The 17,505-nt window shown below is 44.5% G+C and overlaps 2 protein-coding genes across 3 annotated transcripts; both read left to right on the forward strand.

Moving 5' to 3' along the window:
• Positions 1-570: 570 nt before the first annotated feature.
• Positions 571-9,351, forward strand: hspa4l (heat shock protein 4 like). Its single transcript, XM_035609356.2, has 20 exons — positions 571-728; positions 844-1,010; positions 2,083-2,140; positions 2,300-2,440; positions 2,665-2,787; positions 2,879-2,978; positions 3,148-3,281; positions 3,362-3,606; positions 3,711-3,787; positions 4,136-4,287; positions 4,399-4,505; positions 4,717-4,850; positions 5,217-5,413; positions 5,550-5,624; positions 5,888-6,031; positions 6,630-6,755; positions 6,861-6,968; positions 7,093-7,212; positions 7,821-7,982; positions 8,088-9,351. Exons 2-20 carry the CDS (start codon positions 904-906, stop codon positions 8,274-8,276), a joined length of 2,499 nt encoding a protein of 832 aa, XP_035465249.1. The 5' UTR covers positions 571-728; positions 844-903; the 3' UTR covers positions 8,277-9,351.
• Positions 9,352-10,688: 1,337 nt separating this feature from the next.
• plk4 (polo-like kinase 4 (Drosophila)) lies at positions 10,689-17,293 on the forward strand. Of its 2 annotated transcripts, none has more exons than XM_035609354.2 (15): positions 10,689-10,888; positions 12,026-12,121; positions 12,469-12,564; positions 12,986-13,100; positions 13,196-14,177; positions 14,253-14,335; positions 14,599-14,936; positions 15,041-15,145; positions 15,322-15,424; positions 15,518-15,667; positions 15,778-16,006; positions 16,099-16,204; positions 16,292-16,429; positions 16,537-16,643; positions 16,873-17,293. In XM_035609354.2, exons 1-15 carry the CDS (start codon positions 10,859-10,861, stop codon positions 16,982-16,984), a joined length of 2,790 nt encoding a protein of 929 aa, XP_035465247.2. In that variant the 5' UTR covers positions 10,689-10,858; the 3' UTR covers positions 16,985-17,293. The 2 variants fall into 2 exon arrangements, with proteins under 2 accessions (XP_035465247.2, XP_047183273.1); XM_047327317.1 differs by lacking the exon at positions 10,689-10,888 and adding an exon at positions 11,529-11,883.
• The last annotated feature ends 212 nt before the right edge of the window (positions 17,294-17,505 follow it).

Below are 17,505 nucleotides of genomic sequence, written 5' to 3' on the forward strand. Positions count from 1 at the left end.
ACATAAATACAGATAATACACTCACTTCACAATACTCACATTTTAATTTAATGCAAGATACAATGAATAAAGTCTTTAACAACCCAAACACACATCTAATTGAAAGCCATTTTATTGTTATGCGTTTGAAAGAGTTTTATTTTAGATAAATAACATGCTATTATTCGTTGTTAAATGAATGTAGGGATGCTTCTGTTCCTCCTATAGCCAGACCACACCCGTCACTGAGATTTAGGAGTGTATTTCCCTGGTTAGAGGCTTCAGGCTCCCCTTTCTTTCAAACCGTGTGCCACTCCTGGAAATTCAAAATATTAAATATATATCTGTAATGCCAACTCAACAGATATTACAGAGATGTCGTGCACACATCAGTGCGGGAGGATGCTGACAGAGAAAACTCCACCTGACAGGTTAAATTGAGGGCAAAAGATATGACGGAACCACTCCTGTCCGTTTTGCCTGTGACGTAGTGGACGGTCTCCTTTCCAGTGGGTTCTAGATTCTTCTGTTTATCGATTGGTTCCCGCACCAATCACATAAGGACAAAGACTGCGACGCGGCCAATCACAGACGCGCGGAGGCGGGCTCGGGGAGCATCCGTCTGTCAGAGCCGCTGGGTGACGTTCGGGCCGCCGCCGAGGAGTGGGAGAATCCGCTCTGGACATCACTGCTGCCCGGGATTACTCTGAATGAGTGTGCTATAAACAGCTCCACTTACATAACAGCGAGTAATTCAGTTACCCTCTCCGCTGGCTGCCTCGCGTATTTCTCCAAAGCGAAGGACACGCCGACTTACATTTTTATTTCGGAGTAGACGGTGATTATACATCATTTTGCTCATAGGTGTCAAGTGCGGTTGTTGCGGAGCGTCACTTGCGAGAGGTGAATTCAAGAGCGCTCAACATGTCAGTGGTAGGCATCGATGTGGGTTTCCAGAACTGTTACATCGCGGTGGCCAGGAGCGGTGGCATCGAGACCATCGCCAACGACTACAGTGACAGATGCACGCCGTGAGTATGAATACTGACAGACATCATCACCGCGGACCGTGGTCTGGGCTGGGAGCTCGTTGCGCAATGTTTGCGTCTGGGAGGCGCACTGGTCTGAGCGGTGATGGAAACAGAGGCCGCAGGGGGGGATGATGGTGGTGCTGGTGACGAGGCCTGTAACTACTGGTTTATTCACCGTCACCGCAGGTTACCGTAGGTCAAAATGTCGCATGTAGCTCTGTGACACGATCCTCTCTCCTCACAGACACGTTGACAGGTCTCCTGACAGCCACGGTGCTGCGCAGTGCGCCTCAAAGTTGGCCGCGATCAGCAACTTAAAGAAGACTGGATGTAATTCGGGCTATGTACGGTAGCATTTTTGAGATTCCAGTGTGGCCTGCTGAAGAAAATACATTTTGGCATGACATGGAGATGGTGCGTCTAATAAGGCCTCCGAGAAAAGCTACATCCTTGCTGCCCCCAGGAGTTAAATCCAAGAGTGCATCATAATAGTATTGAAATGGCTTTATTCAATAAGGATGCAATGAATTAACTTATCTCACGATACTGAGTGAATGTCTGTTTCCAAAGGCTCTGCGATGCTTTGGCTGCAGCAGCCTGTGAACTGGGATCTACAGCCGAGAAGGAGAATGAGCAGTGCACCTTTAAATGGAAAGGAATGTTTTTTTGTGGCAAGGTGAAACCAGGGAGTGACTTGTCACTGCCAGCAAAGGTGAAATGGATCCCTACACCCTGTTTGAACTGAGGCATTGGTCTTAGTCAGTAGACACAATGATCCGTCTGTTTGTCTGTAAGAGACATGCACGGTGAGATTGGGAGGCGAGGCCTTTCCATTTATCTATTTTTAGTTTACATTTGAAGGTGAACTGTTCCGTCTCACTGCCCTAGTTCTGTGGCTCTTCCTCAGACTCCCTCGTGGAATTGAAAGAAATCAGCCACTCATCCCTCGACATGTGTCTCTGTCTGCAACAGTCCGTCACCGTTACAGTTCCGCTTCGTCTGCCACATCTGTTAGCAGGATTATGTCTGTCGTAGCCTCCCTAATTTGCTGATGTGTTTGTCTTCCATCAAGGGCTTGTGTGTCTTTGGCCTCCAAAAACCGCATGATTGGAAACGCAGCAAAGAGTCAAGTAAGATCATCCGTCTGTCAGCAATTTGTCCTGTTTCTGTAATGAAAGGAGCACTACACATTTAAACGACAAAATACTGTCACCGACGTTCTTGTGATTCACATTCACAAAGCAACTCGTCCACAACATGTCATTTGCGAAATATATTTGTCGTTGCAGATTATAACAAACTTCAAAAACACAGTCCATGGCTTCAAGAAGTTCCACGGCAGAGCGTTTGATGATGCGTTTGTTGAAGCGGAAAAACCCAAATTGCCTTACAGCTTGCACAAACTGGCCAACGGAAACACCGGAATTAAGGTGAAGTACTAAACTTGTAGCATGCCCACCCCCCACTGCTTTCTGTTTTTTCCCCTTTGTCAGAATTCAACCATGATGCTGACCACAATGAGTGAGTAGGATTCACAGATGTTATTTTATTATTATGCAACTGCAATCTCCAAACAGTGCATTGGCCTTTGGCTTACTATGCTTCACTCTCGTGCTTTCAATTAGCCTTGACGGTCCTGATGTCACGTTTACAGGTACGATATTTGGACGAGGACAAGGTGTTCACGGTTGAGCAGATCACAGGGATGCTGCTCACCAAGCTGAAGGAGACATCAGAAAGTGCCCTGAAGAAGCCAGTGGTGGACTGTGTCATCTCTGTGAGTGACGGAGGACGTAAGACGTGGGCACAATTCACAATTCGCAAAGTGGTTCTGTGAAAACATATTGATTTGTGCTCTGCCTTGATAGGTCCCAAGTTTCTTCACAGATGCAGAGAGACGATCGGTGTTCGATGCAACTCAGATCGCAGGGCTGAACTGTTTACGGCTGATTAATGATACCACAGCAGGTCAGTGTGTCCACAGCGGATGAATTGTAATAGTGACATTTCCTGAATAGATGCATGGGACAAAGATGTAACGAGATGCACTTTTTTGCGTTTAATTTTTTTTGCGCTGATGTCATATCATAATATTAAAATATGCTGGTGCAAAAACAACATTGTTTCTTATTAACAGTGGCTTTGGCCTATGGGATCTACAAACAGGACCTTCCGACTCCAGAAGAGCGGCCCAGAAATGTGGTATTTGTAGACATGGGACATTCATCATTCCAGGTCTCAATCACGGCCTTTAACAAAGGCAAACTCAAGGTTAGCATTCACTCTTTTCACCCATCTAAACCTGTCAATCCATCTGCAGCTGTATGCTAAAACTCAGTCTGATCCGTCAGGTCCTTGCCACAGCGTTTGACCCGTACCTCGGTGGGCGTCATTTGGACGAGGTGCTGGTAGATTACTTCTGTGAGGAGTTTAAGGGCAAGTACAAGCTGAACGTGCGGGACAACCCGAGGGCTCTGCTGCGTCTGCACCAGGAGTGCGAGAAACTGAAGAAGCTCATGAGTGCCAACTCTTCTGACCTGCCTCTCAACATAGAATGCTTCATGAACGACATTGATGTTTCCGGCAGGATGAACAGGTAAAAATATCTCACGTTATTTTTTCTCAATGATTGTTTTACCATTGTGCAAATGTTTGCGAGCTACTGCTTAGCAATGGTTTTTTTTTCTTCCTTCAATACAGGGGCCATTTTGAAGAGATGTGTGCTCAATATCTGATGAGAGTAGAGATGCCACTGAAAGCCGTCCTTGAACAATCAAGTATGTCTCTTGAATTCGGTTGAAATAATTTCTCTGAATAATATACCAATAAGAAATGCAACAATGAATCGATTATTAAACTACTTTTATTAAAAGTATTAAATTAATCACCAACTATTTTGATAATCGGTTTAAGAAAAATTGATTTCAGCTTCTTAAATGTGAATATTTTCTGGTTTCTTTGCTCTTTTATGACAGTCAACTGAATATCTTTAGTTTGTGGACAAAACATCATCCTGGGGTTTGGGAAAGTAATTGACAGATTAATCATAAATGAAAAGAATTGTTAGTTGCAGCCTTAATTCACATGAAGAATCGACTAGGTCCTGTGTTTGTGTTTTGTGGCAGAGCTAAGCCGAGATGATATCTATGCAGTGGAGCTAGTCGGAGGAGCCACGAGAATCCCAGCCATCAAAGATCGGATCGGCAGGTTTTTCTCCAAAGACGTCAGTACCACACTCAATGCAGACGAAGCTGTAGCAAGAGGCTGTGCACTCCAGGTACAATTCTTCTGTGACATGAATAGCTAATGTTTTGCTCCAGACAGTGTACTATAATGCAGTAAAATGTGTGTTTGTGTGTGACATGTGTGCTGATTGCGTGGGATGTAGTGTGCAATTTTATCCCCAGCATTTAAGGTGCGAGAATTCTCCATCACTGACGTGGTTCCCTTTCCCATTACTCTTCGCTGGAAATCACCCACAGAGGATGGATTGGGGTAAAGACATTGTCACTGCATGTCTGAATGAGCCACATAAGGCCGTAACACGATATTCAAACATTAGAACCAGCTACATGTTGTGGCTGGTCGTTGTATTACTCTGTAGTCGTTTCAGTGCGTACTAAATTCAGCTTGGGCAGCCAGTGTGTGCTCACTGTGCTGACTTTCAACCTGAGTTTGCTTTTTCTTTTGCCGCTTTTTCTTTTAGAGAATGTGAGGTTTTCAGCAGGAATCACGCTGCTCCGTTTTCCAAAGTGATCACCTTCCACAAGAAGGAACCCTTTGACCTTGAAGCCTTCTACAGCAGCCCTCCGGATCTCCCATACCCAGACCACAGGATAGGTACTGGTTCCCATTCTGCCCTCTGGACGATAAAAAACATTGTCTTATAGTGACCCAGTGATTAGTCCTCCCTCAGCTCTGCCCACAGAGAGGCAGATTTACAGATTTTATGATGTAAAGCTATGAAGATATCTAGCTTTAACCAGCTACACACGTTTACAGCAAGAGAGGTGACTGATGCATGTGTCCCAAGTAGTTTTTTTTCTGGGCGGGCCAATTGATGCAGAGTCCCTGAAGGGATCCACATCCTGGATGGTAATTAGGAATAAGGCACAGTCTCCAACAGATGGGTCTTTTTGCGTGAAGCAACAATGTGTGTGCTCTTAAACAAACCACTCTTTCTTGTTTGTTTCCATCCATCACCAGGATGTTTTGCAGTGCAGAATGTGGTTCCCCAGCCGGACGGAGACAGCTCTAAAGTGAAGGTCAAAGTGCGCGTCAATGTCCACGGCATCTTCAGTGTGTCGAGCGCCTCTCTGATTGAGAAGCAGAAAGGCGAGGGAGAGGACATGCAGATTGACTCCGAGCCAATGGTGCAGAATGAAGGCAGAGCAGAGGATCAGGTAAAGTGTTTGTTTTTGTCGCATATCTTGTCATGTGTCTCACTGTTGTTTTGTTGTATTGCTATTTTGAACATGATTCAAATAATTCTAGTAATCTGTCTTGAATAAAAATAGCCGTCTGTGTGTTGTGTCCCAGACCAAAATGCAGGTGGACCAGGAAGGACAAAGCCAGGGGGATCAACAGAACGAAGAAAATAACTCCAGCTGTAAGGTCAGCAGTCAGCACGGCCTTTAATTTGGGGAAGTGCTTCTATTTTTTATGAAGCCAATACAAGTATCCTGTGGTGTATCAGACAGTGTTGATAGTACTAATAGAGATGATAAAGACACATTTAAATTTTTCAAACTGGCCTTTTTACTTACAGTAGATGACGTATTTTTTATGTATAATCTTACTAATTTATCTGAAAAATTATAGTTATATTAGACCTGTAGCTAAAAGGTCTGGTTGGGTTTTCTGGTTATCAAATCCAGGAGGGTGCCTCTGCGGAGAAGCAAGACCCAGCAGCCGGGGGAAGTAAGCCCAAAGTCAAGGTGAAGAGTATCGATCTGCCCATCGTAGCCAACAACATCCGACAGCTCGACGGTGATGTTCTTAACAACTTTGTGGAGTATGAGGTAAGTGCTGCCGATGGCCTTTGCAAAAAGCCGCGTCAAGGTCTAATTGGAACACTGATTAATAAAAACTTGATGTGTGCTGGGCTCGTCCTGTTGTGGTCTGAACCTTGTTTTCGCCATTATTTAATTCTGGCATTTTCTAAGCACTGTTTGTTTCAAGAAGGGCCCACAGTGTTTGTTTAATGATTACTAATCGGTCTAATCTGTGTTTTTTGGGGGAATGTCTTGCTCCACATATTGTTGGAGTTGTGGGAAGATAAATGTGACCGTTTTCGGTTTGTGTCTTTAGGCCCATGGACATGCAGCTCAGATTTTGATATCTTTCTAGAAGCCAAAACTATTTTCTCAAATATACATAGCCACTGCATCAGTTTCTGCAGTGGAAATAAAATATAAGTTTTTTTGTTTTTTTACAAATATTTAACCTGTTAATTAATTTGTATCCTGGTGTAAGCTACAAACACACTTTGTCAGAAAGGCGTTAATTCAACCCTGAGATCATTTGTGACAACACATTTTGCTTGGATCACATTAGGATTTTTTACCAGACATCATGTTTTGGCCCTTACAAGAATGGTTGTGTTGTTTCTCCTCGCAGCGTCAGATGATTGTACAGGACAAACTGGTGAAAGAGCTGAATGACGCTAAAAATGCTGTGGAGGAGTATGTATATGATCTGCGGGACAAACTTTGTGGGATCTATGAAAAGTATACCACAGAGGAGGTAGGTGGCACTTTCTTACTCACTTTGCATTTGTATTACTAGTCACCCAGATGATCCACTATTGTGTTTATTGATCATCTTGTTTTCTGTGACCCTTACTAACAGGACAGCAACCAACTGACACTAATGCTGGAGGACACAGAGAACTGGCTGTATGAGGACGGGGAGGACCAACCTAAGCAAGTCTACGAGGAGAAGCTAGATGCACTCAAGGTGCGTTTTTATTTGCTCCATCAACTTACTGGGCTATGCTGAGGATAAGAGGCAATTTGAAGGATTTTAAGTTTTTGAAGTGACAATAACTATCTTCACTAACATAAGATGTATTCTTTTCCAGAGGCTGGGTCAACCCATTCAGGATCGACACAGAGAGCAGGAAGACAGGCCGAGGGCTTTTGAGGAGCTGGGAAAGAAACTGCAACTCTATATGAAGTTTGTGGATGCCTATAAGCAAAAGGTAAAAAAAAAAAATTGGGGTGATACACTGTATTGTCATAAAAAAAAGGAAAATAATGAGGGTAACAGTAGATTGTACGAGTCAGCCGCGTTCACACTAACAGGTATATTTGCAGAACATTCTGTTGCGTCATGATGATAATCCCGCCGCGGAGCACCGGGCTCACTCATATGGGCTCTAACTCTGACAATTTCCAGAAATTTTAACTTGGGGGGCTGACAGGAAAGTTCCTGAAAATAAGGGAAATTCAAAATGTCTTGAGCAACATTTGCATTCTCACATACAGCCCCTCCAGAAAAGTTCAGGAAAACTTGCATGTCTGAAAGCAGCTTAGCTGACTTTTTGATGATTAATATGAACGTAATAAATAAATAAAGCTTAAATAGAACAAAGCAACTCCTCTAACATCTGCAACACATCACTTATATCAGCGCACTTTGTCTTATTGAACACATTTAGCACTTAGTAGCCTACTAACTTCCTGCTCTCCCTACTGTCTGAGTGTTGTCCTTCAGCTATAAGTCACTTTAGATAGAAGCATCTGCCAAATGAAAAATGTAAATGTAAAGACCTTTAAAATAATTTTCTTGTCACACACTCTTTCCCAGGATGAGCGATTTCTACATTTAAGTGCAGAGGAAATGAGCAATGTGGAGAAGTGTGTGAATGAATGCATGGGCTGGATGAACGCCAAGATGAACGCACAGAGCAAACTCGCTATAACTCAAGATCCCGTTGTGAAAGTAGCAGACATCATTGCCAAATTACAGGTATGTGATGACCGTTTAAAATATAATCCTTTCTTCCTTTTATAAGTGATGAGATCTGCTGATTTTTTTCTTTCGCCAAAACACTCTACCCTTATTACTCGCCAGGAACTGGATGACGCATGTAACCCAGTGATTAACAGGCCAAAGCCCACAGTGGAGGAGGTCCCTGAAGTCAATGACCAAAACAGCGGCGCTCACAACGGCCCGACTGCCAAGCCAGGAGCAGAAGGGAAGGGAGAGGCAAAGGGAAGCCAGCAGACAAAGCCTGGCACGAAACAGATGGAGGTGGACTGAGATCAGTGTCCGAGACGCAAACTCTGCACCATCACTGCGTTTATACCACCACTGACCATTTAGACGGTAGAAACTTCAATACCTGGGACCATTCCTCAATACTCACCAGCCACTTTTGTGGATATATTTTCTCTTTTGTGCCCCTGACTGGACTTTACCCTTTAAAGGGTTTTGTTTTCACTCTTTCATCCTCATGTGTGAAACAATGGTGTGCTTTGTTCTCTCAAAGGTTTGACATACTTAATGAAAATGAAAGAATGATGCAATAGATTAAACTCTGACCCTGACGAAAAAAAACAAAAAACTGTTTCCTCTGTGCCATACAGCAAGGCACGCTTTGTGTTTTCATTCCATGTGTCTCATAAACGTCTAGTACAGTAAGTGCTGTCCAAACAGTTAGTTTGTATGCAATCGTACAAATTCTTTATATTTGTATTCACTGAGTTTTAATGATTGATGTCCATGTTTAGAAACTGTAAATAATATTTTAGTAAATAAAAGCAGCCAGCATATACATTAAAAAACACATTCCTAGTGTTAACAACGGCAATGCTTGATACACCAAATCTCTTTAGTAAGTGATTGGATGCCTTTTTCTCTTGTTTTCTTACATTTTTCCATATTTAAGTCAGGGGATTTAAAGATGGCAAAAGAATAACAACATTTTGTCTGAGACAGTTTTTCATTCACTGAAATTATATGATTTTCAGCAGCCGAACCTAAAAGTAATTGGCCTAATCTGTACTGTGTCATGTGTCTAAATCCTGGGATGAGATCAGGACAGTTTAGTAAATGGAGGCAGGGTGAAATTTACGTACTGAGATTTTTCAAAATATAAGGGACAAAACTATATTTGCGAATGTATAAATTGTACTTGTCTGCAAAGTAGACAGGTCTGTGTTAGCACAGACACAGACTTGCATGTCATTTTTGACCTTATGTGTATGGAGCCCAATCATGCCCAAAATGAAATAAATAAAGGAGCCTTTGATAAATAACTAATCATGAGAATAATAGTTGTTGGATGCAACTATTGAAACTATGAAATAATCAATACATTTTAATACTCAAGTTTCTTAATGTGTATGATGCCATTTCATCCGGTTTCTTTTAACAATAAAGCTTTTTTTCAGACATAAATTCAATGAAATGTCTAGAATATTGCGTTCTGGAATTTGCCGTTCACTTGTGACGAACGAAGGAGGAGATTTTCTGTGTTGCACGCGTTCACAAAAACAGGAACATTTCTTCAACATTCTGTGTATAAGTAAAGCATGCAGCAGGCAGGACACGGCCATAATTCCGCTGTGGAAAGCAGTTTTCCAGTGTCAACTTGCTCGCTGAGGTTTTACTGCTGTATTCCAACATGGGCTCACTCTGATCTTTTCTAGATATTTTACCAGGGGGCTGGCAGCAAAGGTTCCTGAACATTTGCGGATGTTAGAGTTCCCACATAAAACTCCTTCGGCAAATATCAGGAAAATGTGTAGAACTTCAGTGCATGGCTGAAAGCAGCTTAAGAGAGCTCTTTAGCTGTTTTATTTCGCTATGCCATTTTCCCAATTGCTTTCATTTCATAATGCCACTTTTCAAGGTTTTATCAATCAATAAAAACACGTCAGAGCCAGTTGTATGTTAGTGAATGTGGAGGTCATAGTACAAATATTATGTCAATTCATTTTTATTTGATTGATCAGCAAATATTTTGGTAGTCCATTGTGGTCATTTTTCAAGCTGTCAATTTTTCAAACATTCTCTGGTTTCAGCTCATTGCACATTAGGATTTTTTGTTGTTGTTGCACTTAAATTCAATATCTCTGGGTTTGGGACTGTTGGTCAGGAACAACAAGCAATCTGGACTCTGGGAATTTTAAAAAGTATGATTCATTATTTTCATGTGTTTTGTAAGACTAAACGATTAATCGATTAATCAAGCAATAAGTAATATAAAAAACCCACATTATTTGCAGCTCTTTGTTGAATTTCATTAGATTGAGATTTATTCAAATATTTATTGGATTATTGCATCATGTCACGGTTACATTACCTGACAATTTAGTCTACACGCACTCATCTGACTACTTATTTCATAATATGTTATTTTCTTGTTAAATTTTGAACACTAAGTCTCACTGGAATGAATGCACAACCTGATAACATGGTCAGACACAGACCTGTGTACATACATTATACACATTAAAATAAAAACAGTACAAAGTGTAAAGCTGCTGATCTTAGATGACAGCTATAAATCTCTCAGTCTGAGCGAAATGCAATAGATAATTCAATATAACTGTATGAACCAGTCTCTATGGCACAAGTCCAACGAGGCCATATGTGTGGAACTCTGAAAGGGGGCGTGGCCAATTCTGCATGTTGTGCGACGTAGCCGCTGTGACGTCAGCACGGGAGTAACGGGCGGATATTTTCAAAATGGAAGAAATGGCAAAGTTTCGGAGGGGAACGCGGGGAACACACTTACTCGCCCTGTGAGGACTCCCGTGCCGACGGCCGGTGCACTCCTCCGCCCGGGGAACATTACCACGAACCCGCATGCGACGGCGAGGCGAAGAGCGGACACCATGAGTGGTGCGATCGGAGACAAGATCGAGGTGAGCGCTTTGTTTGTGTGGCTAGCGCCCACCAGGCTAACGCCCAACCGCTGCAGCTAGCATCGACCTGCAGCTAGCATTAAACCCCCCGTTAGCAGGGGGCTCAACCGGCTGGCTAACCAGCAGCTGGACGTACGTGGCGCTTATTTGATAACTTACATGTTTAGAAGAAACGTACGTTTCGTCAGCCATGTCTGTCCTGGTTCCTCACTGGTGGAGCCAGCTCCCCCGCTGACACCGGGTCAACACGATCACTTGGCCGCTTCCGCCGCAGACCGACGACCCACCTGTCCAGGCTGTCTGCACCTCACTCCCTCGACTTATCCTCTCGTTCATTAAAAAGCATTCGCAGCTGTTTTGGCCCATTTGAAAAACTGTATGTACTCTGTTGACTCTTGCCCTTCTGTGGGTAATATGTGCATGGGTGAATGCAACTGATGGAACGTGATGTAAAGTAGCCACGTATTGTGTCGTTGGAAGTAGCCGCTTTTAATGAACGATGTTCAGTTATTATAGGAGTTATTGTTATTATAGGCAGCAGCAGCACTGGTCGTAGTGTGAGTGCTGTGAGTTGTGGGTGTGTCGCCTCAGCCCGGAACCCTCTCGGGACAGACGCTGTTCCTCCTCCTCCTCCTCGTCGGTTGAGGTGTGACACACAACATGCTCCCTGGAAACGGCTACGAGTGGTCCCCTCTGCGGCGGGACGGGCGCCGGGACAATGAGGGCTGGTGGTTGGCCATCTGACAGCGTCAGCTGTCGGTTCGCTTGTTTGACAGTTAACGTTTTGTTGTGGGAGGATTTTACTTTTTTGTGAGCTGGTCCTCGGCCCCGACTGTCCGCTCCGTCGTTGTGCAGCCAGCAGCAGCATGTCGCAGGCGACAGGGACGATGTTCGATCAGGTCGTTCACCATCTCCTCCAAAACCTTCCCGGTGACCCCCGAGTCACCAGGGATGACGAGAAGAGTTTCTCTCGCGCGCGGGAGCACAGCATCGAGGTGACAGGAGTCCTGGGACGAAAGAAGATTCATCTTCAACTCTTCACATTCAACTCTGTAAAAAAAAAAAAAGAAAGAAAGAAGAGAAAATCAGTTTATAATTTGCAAAACTCAATGTTTATTTTTCTGTCTCCTTGTTTAGGATTTCAAGGTCCTCACCCTCCTTGGCAAAGGCTCCTTTGCATGTGTTTACAGGGCAAAATCACAAAAAAATGGTCTGGAGGTTGCCATCAAAATGGTAAGAACACACACACACACACACACACACACACACACCATTCATGCCTTTCTCAGAGATTATAGGTAATTACACCACGCTTTGCCTGTAATGTAGATACTTATTAAACAGCGACTGACGGTTGAAGTGTGACGCTCCGTAGACGTTACTCACGTCCCGTGGGAACCTCGCGGTCCCTCGCCTCCTCACAAATGAGGTCTGAGTAGTTTGATGTGTTTGAGGTGCAACAGATTGACTGTTAGCCACCTGAACCAACCCCCTTAGTGCAGCAGCACTTGAACCACATGGCACGTCGATCCTGGGAGGCGTCGGGTGTATAATTATCTCTTGTTGTTCCCCGTCTGCAGATTGACAAAAAAGCGATGCACAAAGCTGGTATGGTCCAGCGTGTGACGAACGAGGTGGAGATTCACTGTCGATTGAAACACCCTTCAATACTCGAGGTAACAATTCGCTGGACAGCCCACGGTAACAGAGCTCGTGTTACCGTGGGTTATAATTGCATCACATAAAGTCTCCTGTGACACTCATATTTTCTGTGTGACATAAATTTTTCATGAAATTAAATGTACAATAAAACATGGCTCAGTCAAAGGCAAACAGCAAACTAATTGTAGGAATTAAAATACCTCACCGTTACATTGTTCAGTGTGTTTGAGTCTGTGAATCAGCTTTGTGTTATTGTTGTCATGGTTATTTATTGTGTTCAGTGTTAGTCACTCATTTTTTTCTGCTAGCTTTAAAGGTTAGTAGCCTTTGTTGAAATACTGCTGTGACTTTTTTTTCTGGACTCAACTCCAGTCTATTGTTTTCTCACTTTACGATAATAATTTCCACATTGTATATGTCATATCTTTATTTAAGCTTTACAACTACTTCGAGGACAGCAACTATGTGTACCTGGTGTTGGAGATGTGCCACAATGGAGAGATGAGTCGGTACCTTAGAGAGCGGAAGGTGCTTTTCTCTGAGGATGAAGGTCAGGCACAACAGTTGATTATGAATTAAGTTGCAGTAAATGCTATGTGAGCTGCTTTGTCTCTAAATATATATATATATTTTCCCGTTCCACAGCAAGACATTTCATGCATCAAATAGTGAAAGGGATGCTGTATTTACATACTCACGGCATCCTGCATCGAGATCTGACCTTGTCCAACCTTCTGCTGACCAGCAACATGAACATTAAGATCGCAGACTTTGGCCTGGCCACTCAGCTCAAACTCCCGACTGAAAAGCACTTCACCATGTGCGGAACGCCCAACTACATCTCCCCTGAGGTGGCCACTCGCAGCGCTCACGGTCTGGAATCGGATGTCTGGTCACTGGGGTGCATGTTCTACGCCTTCCTGATGGGGCGCCCTCCGTTCGACACTGACACGGTCAAGCACACCTTGTCTAAAGTGGTTCTCGGGGACTATGAGATGCCAAGTCACGTTTCCCTAGAGGCTCAGGACCTGATTCATCAGCTGCTCCAGAGGGACCCCAACCAGCGGCCCAGCCTCTCTGCGGTACTGGACCACCCGTTCATGACCCACAGCCTGCTGGGCAGGACCAGGGAGCTGGCGTTGAGGGATGAAGGCTCCATGGACAGCGGCATCGCCACCATCTCCACAGCTTGCACCTCGTCCACCTCTGCGAGCAGCAGCAGCCGCCTCCAGAGGAGAGCCGGGCACGTGATTGGCTCCGCCCTGCCCAATCGCATGACGCCTATTCCTAGTCTTCCACGCCAACCTGTCAACAGCACCTGCTTCGAGGACGGAGACCAGTGGCAAATGCAGCACCCGGCAGACAGATTTCACAGAGAGGGCAGGAGCCGGGCGGTTCATGGCGGAGAGAGCGGACAGCCTCATTCCCGGTACCTGCGGAGGGCTCACTCCTCAGATCGCTCCGCCTCCTGTTCATCGGGCCAGGGGTCAGGTCACGAGCTGGGGAGGTGCCACTCGGAGGACACATTGACTGCTGTAGGAGCGCCGGTCTTCTCCCGGCCCCCCTCTCAACACCCATTCTCCGAACACGGAAGGCTCCCGTCTCCTCCTGTCAAACAGTCAGTAAAGTAAGTCAACCTCTCCATTTTCATCTGCTCATAATTTCACCTGAACCCACAGATTTGACTTTGACCATTTTGCAGCTCAGGGTTTTCACAGACGGCACATCCACCACACCTGCAATACCAAGACCTGGAGGGAGTCACCAACTGGCTCAATAATGATGGTAAGTTGAAAGTTTGTTTATTTTCAGTACACGTGATAGATTTCAGATTGATTTCTACAGTTCAATGAGTGGGCTAATTTTAGTTCAGCACACTGATTGGGGGCATTTTAATAACCAATGCCTGAGGTATAGTGACTATTCCAGCTCCCTTTTGATCCCTAGGGGGTTAAAAAATAATTATAAATTAACCTTAAACCTCTTTCAACACGATTAAAACCATCAGCTAAAGCAGGTCTTCTTCAATATTTTCTCTTCTTTCATAGGTTCTGGACAGAGGCTGGCAGACAGCAGCACACACAGCAGCACACACAGCAGCAGAGGACCATCAGGGGTTCACGGTTCCTGGACAGAGAAGCCCACGGGCCGAAGTGTGAATCCACACCACAGCCAGAACCACCTGCACCACCAGCTTCCCTCCATCGCCGACTCGTACCGGGAGAACCGACCTGGAGCAGAGTTCCTGCCTCCTCACGGCAGGGAGCTAAAGCTGCCCTCGGCCAAACCCAGCACAGAGAAGGAGAAGAAAACTCTGAGAGACGTAGTCCCGCCTCTGTGTGCCTCCAGGCTCAAACCGATCAGACAGAAGACCAAAAATGCTGTTGTAAGATATTGTTGCTTTCTTTGCGTTTTGGAATATCTGTTGATCGTCAATGGGTGAGCAGTTATTTGTTCATATCTAAATTCTTCTTCTGGTCTTTCTAACAGGTGAGCATCCTGGAGACGGGCGAAGTGTGCATGGAGTTGTTGAAATGCCAGAGTGGTCAAGAGAGAGTCAAGGAAGTGCATCGAATCTCCTGTGACGGTTCAATGGTGAGATCAATATTCCATATTACTCAGCAACTCATTTTCCATATGTTACTGGTAGAGGGTAGTATAACATCATAGCACACAATCATTATACAATTATATTGATTCAATTCTTACTCCTGTAATTGGGAGCCTCTTATTTCAATAATAATTATTGTTATTATTCTCATCTCCTGTAGGTGACTATATACCAGCCTAATAACGGGAAGGGTTTCCCTGTGCTGGACTGCCCCCCCGCTCCTCCAGAAGACATTCTCATCTGCAGCTTTGAAGATCTTCCAGGTATTTTAATGGACGCTTCACACCCAATATCATCAGCTAATGTAAACATGGAGATGATATCGAAGATATATCGTCTTCTTTTTTTTGTCATAGAAAAATACTGGAAGAAATATCAATACGCCTCCAAGTTTGTGCAGCTCGTGAAATCCAAGACTCCTAAAGTGACTCTTTACACCAAATACGCTAAAGTCATGCTGATGGAGAACTCTCCCAATGCAGACCTGGAGGTTTGCTTTTACGATGGTGAGTTAAAGTGTGTGTTGAAACACGTGACATTACTGGGGGGGGGGGGGGGGGGGGGGGGGGGGCACGGCAAGTTAATATGTAAGTTTTCATAAACGTGTCGCTTGCAGGAGCAAAGACCCACAAGACGTCGGAGCTGGTGCGAGTGGTGGAGAAAAGCGGGAAGTCATACACGGTGAAGGGGGAGGTGGGCCTGAGCGGCCTGAGCCCAGAGAGTCGGCTGTATGTGGAGATGTCCGACGAGGGCCACAGCATGTGTCTGTCACTAGAGGCCGCCATCGCGGCGGAGGAGCAGCGCAGCACCAAGAACGTCCCCTTCTTCCCCATAACCATTGGGAGGTGAGAGGAAGATTCTGTCAATCATCATTTTTTCTTCTGTTTTCCTCATCTTGTGAGTCTAATGTTTCTTTTACGCATGTTTTTCTTCCCAGGAGACCGGCCAACCCCGACTCCCCGTGCTTGTCGTCCGTGCCCCCCCACCACCCGGCGCCTCACGATACAGCTTCACCTCCTCATCCTCCCCAGATCACTCCTTCAGTGAGTGTCTCACAGCCGTTACACTGCAGGGTGGATGAACAGGCCTCAACAACTAAACTGAGAATTGTGTTCATTGTATTTTTCCAGATGATGTCCTATGACGGGTCTGATTTCACCACAGCCAGCCTCAGTAAGAAACACTCCCCAGTGAGACAGGACCTGGTGCAAAGCACAGGGAAAGTGGTCAAGTCGATCTTTGTGCCAAATGTTGGATGGGCATCCCAGGTAACCGGTGAATAAATCAACCGAATTTTCAAAGATCAGCAAAAGGGATATTCTTTGTGGCTTACAAAAGAGTGGATCTCTGTTTTTTTCTTTGTTTGCTTCTGTAGCTGACCAGTGGAGAGGTGTGGGTGCAGTTCAACGACGGGTCTCAGCTGGTGGTTCAGGCTGGAGTTTCGTGCATCACCTACACGTCTCCAGAGGGGAAGATCACCAGGTACGGAACTATACGGGCTTGTGTGGTTATCAGCTTCAATATCAAGATGGTGGCAGCTGATAATGTCATATTGAATGAACCTTTATTAATCTGTAACACTTATGGAGTGTCGACTAGTATTTGATTTTGAATCACTGTGGAAAAAACGTTCATACTATGTAAAATTCTCTTGTAACATATAAAGGATTGTTCTTCTGTAAGTGTGACTCCGCCCAAAATGTCTTCACAGGTACAAAGAGAACGAAAAGTTGCCGGAGCACGTCAAGGAGAAGCTTCACTGTCTCTCCACCATCCTTGGACTTTTGGCAAACCCGAAGGCACATCACCGACAACCTCAGTAACACTTAAGGGAGAAAAAAAACAGAACCATCCCAGCAGCACAGAGGCCTAGCTGGGAACTGAAAGTAGCATTAGGAACCTTTATACTTGTTTGTCTGCTGTTCTTGTAAATACATCTATGTGTCGTTTTTTTTACTTGTACAGAAGACTGAGATTATGAAAAGATATATTTTTATTTTAATAAGAAACCATTTTGTGTAGACAATTGGCTGACCTGAAACGTTTATACGCTTGTCTCCAATTCCATGAAATGTTAGATTCATAAACGCTGAAACAATAAACACCTGGAGGCTGGCAGAACAGTCGCAGCACTTTGCAGTTTTGTCATTGCACTTACTGAAGGAATTTTGAAGAAAGCAATTAAAGTATTAAGAGCTACCTTATTGTTTCGGTAAAACACAATTTATAAAAATGAACTGGAGAAACTTACCATATGTGGAGAACATCAGTGAAACGTGGCTACGTGTGACAGGATGTTCCCTCAACTCTCAAAGAAATAGCACTAGCATTTCACGTGTGATTC

This window comes from Scophthalmus maximus, chromosome 15 (genome assembly GCF_022379125.1).
Source record: "Scophthalmus maximus strain ysfricsl-2021 chromosome 15, ASM2237912v1, whole genome shotgun sequence".
NCBI lineage: Eukaryota > Metazoa > Chordata > Actinopteri > Pleuronectiformes > Scophthalmidae > Scophthalmus > Scophthalmus maximus.

Excerpts from the sequence above, each read along its gene's own strand:
- plk4 (XM_047327317.1), top strand. The coding sequence starts at position 11,755 with ATGTCGCAGGCGACAGGGACGATGTTCGATCAGGTCGTTCACCATCTC. Across the intron at positions 16,430-16,536 it reads ATGTTGGATGGGCATCCCAG|CTGACCAGTGGAGAGGTGTG; the intron begins GTAACCGGTGAA and ends TTGCTTCTGTAG. Across the intron at positions 16,644-16,872 it reads CCAGAGGGGAAGATCACCAG|GTACAAAGAGAACGAAAAGT; the intron begins GTACGGAACTAT and ends ATGTCTTCACAG.
- hspa4l (XM_035609356.2), top strand. The coding sequence starts at position 904 with ATGTCAGTGGTAGGCATCGATGTGGGTTTCCAGAACTGTTACATCGCG. Across the intron at positions 1,011-2,082 it reads TACAGTGACAGATGCACGCC|GGCTTGTGTGTCTTTGGCCT; the intron begins GTGAGTATGAAT and ends TCTTCCATCAAG. Across the intron at positions 2,979-3,147 it reads GATTAATGATACCACAGCAG|TGGCTTTGGCCTATGGGATC; the intron begins GTCAGTGTGTCC and ends TCTTATTAACAG.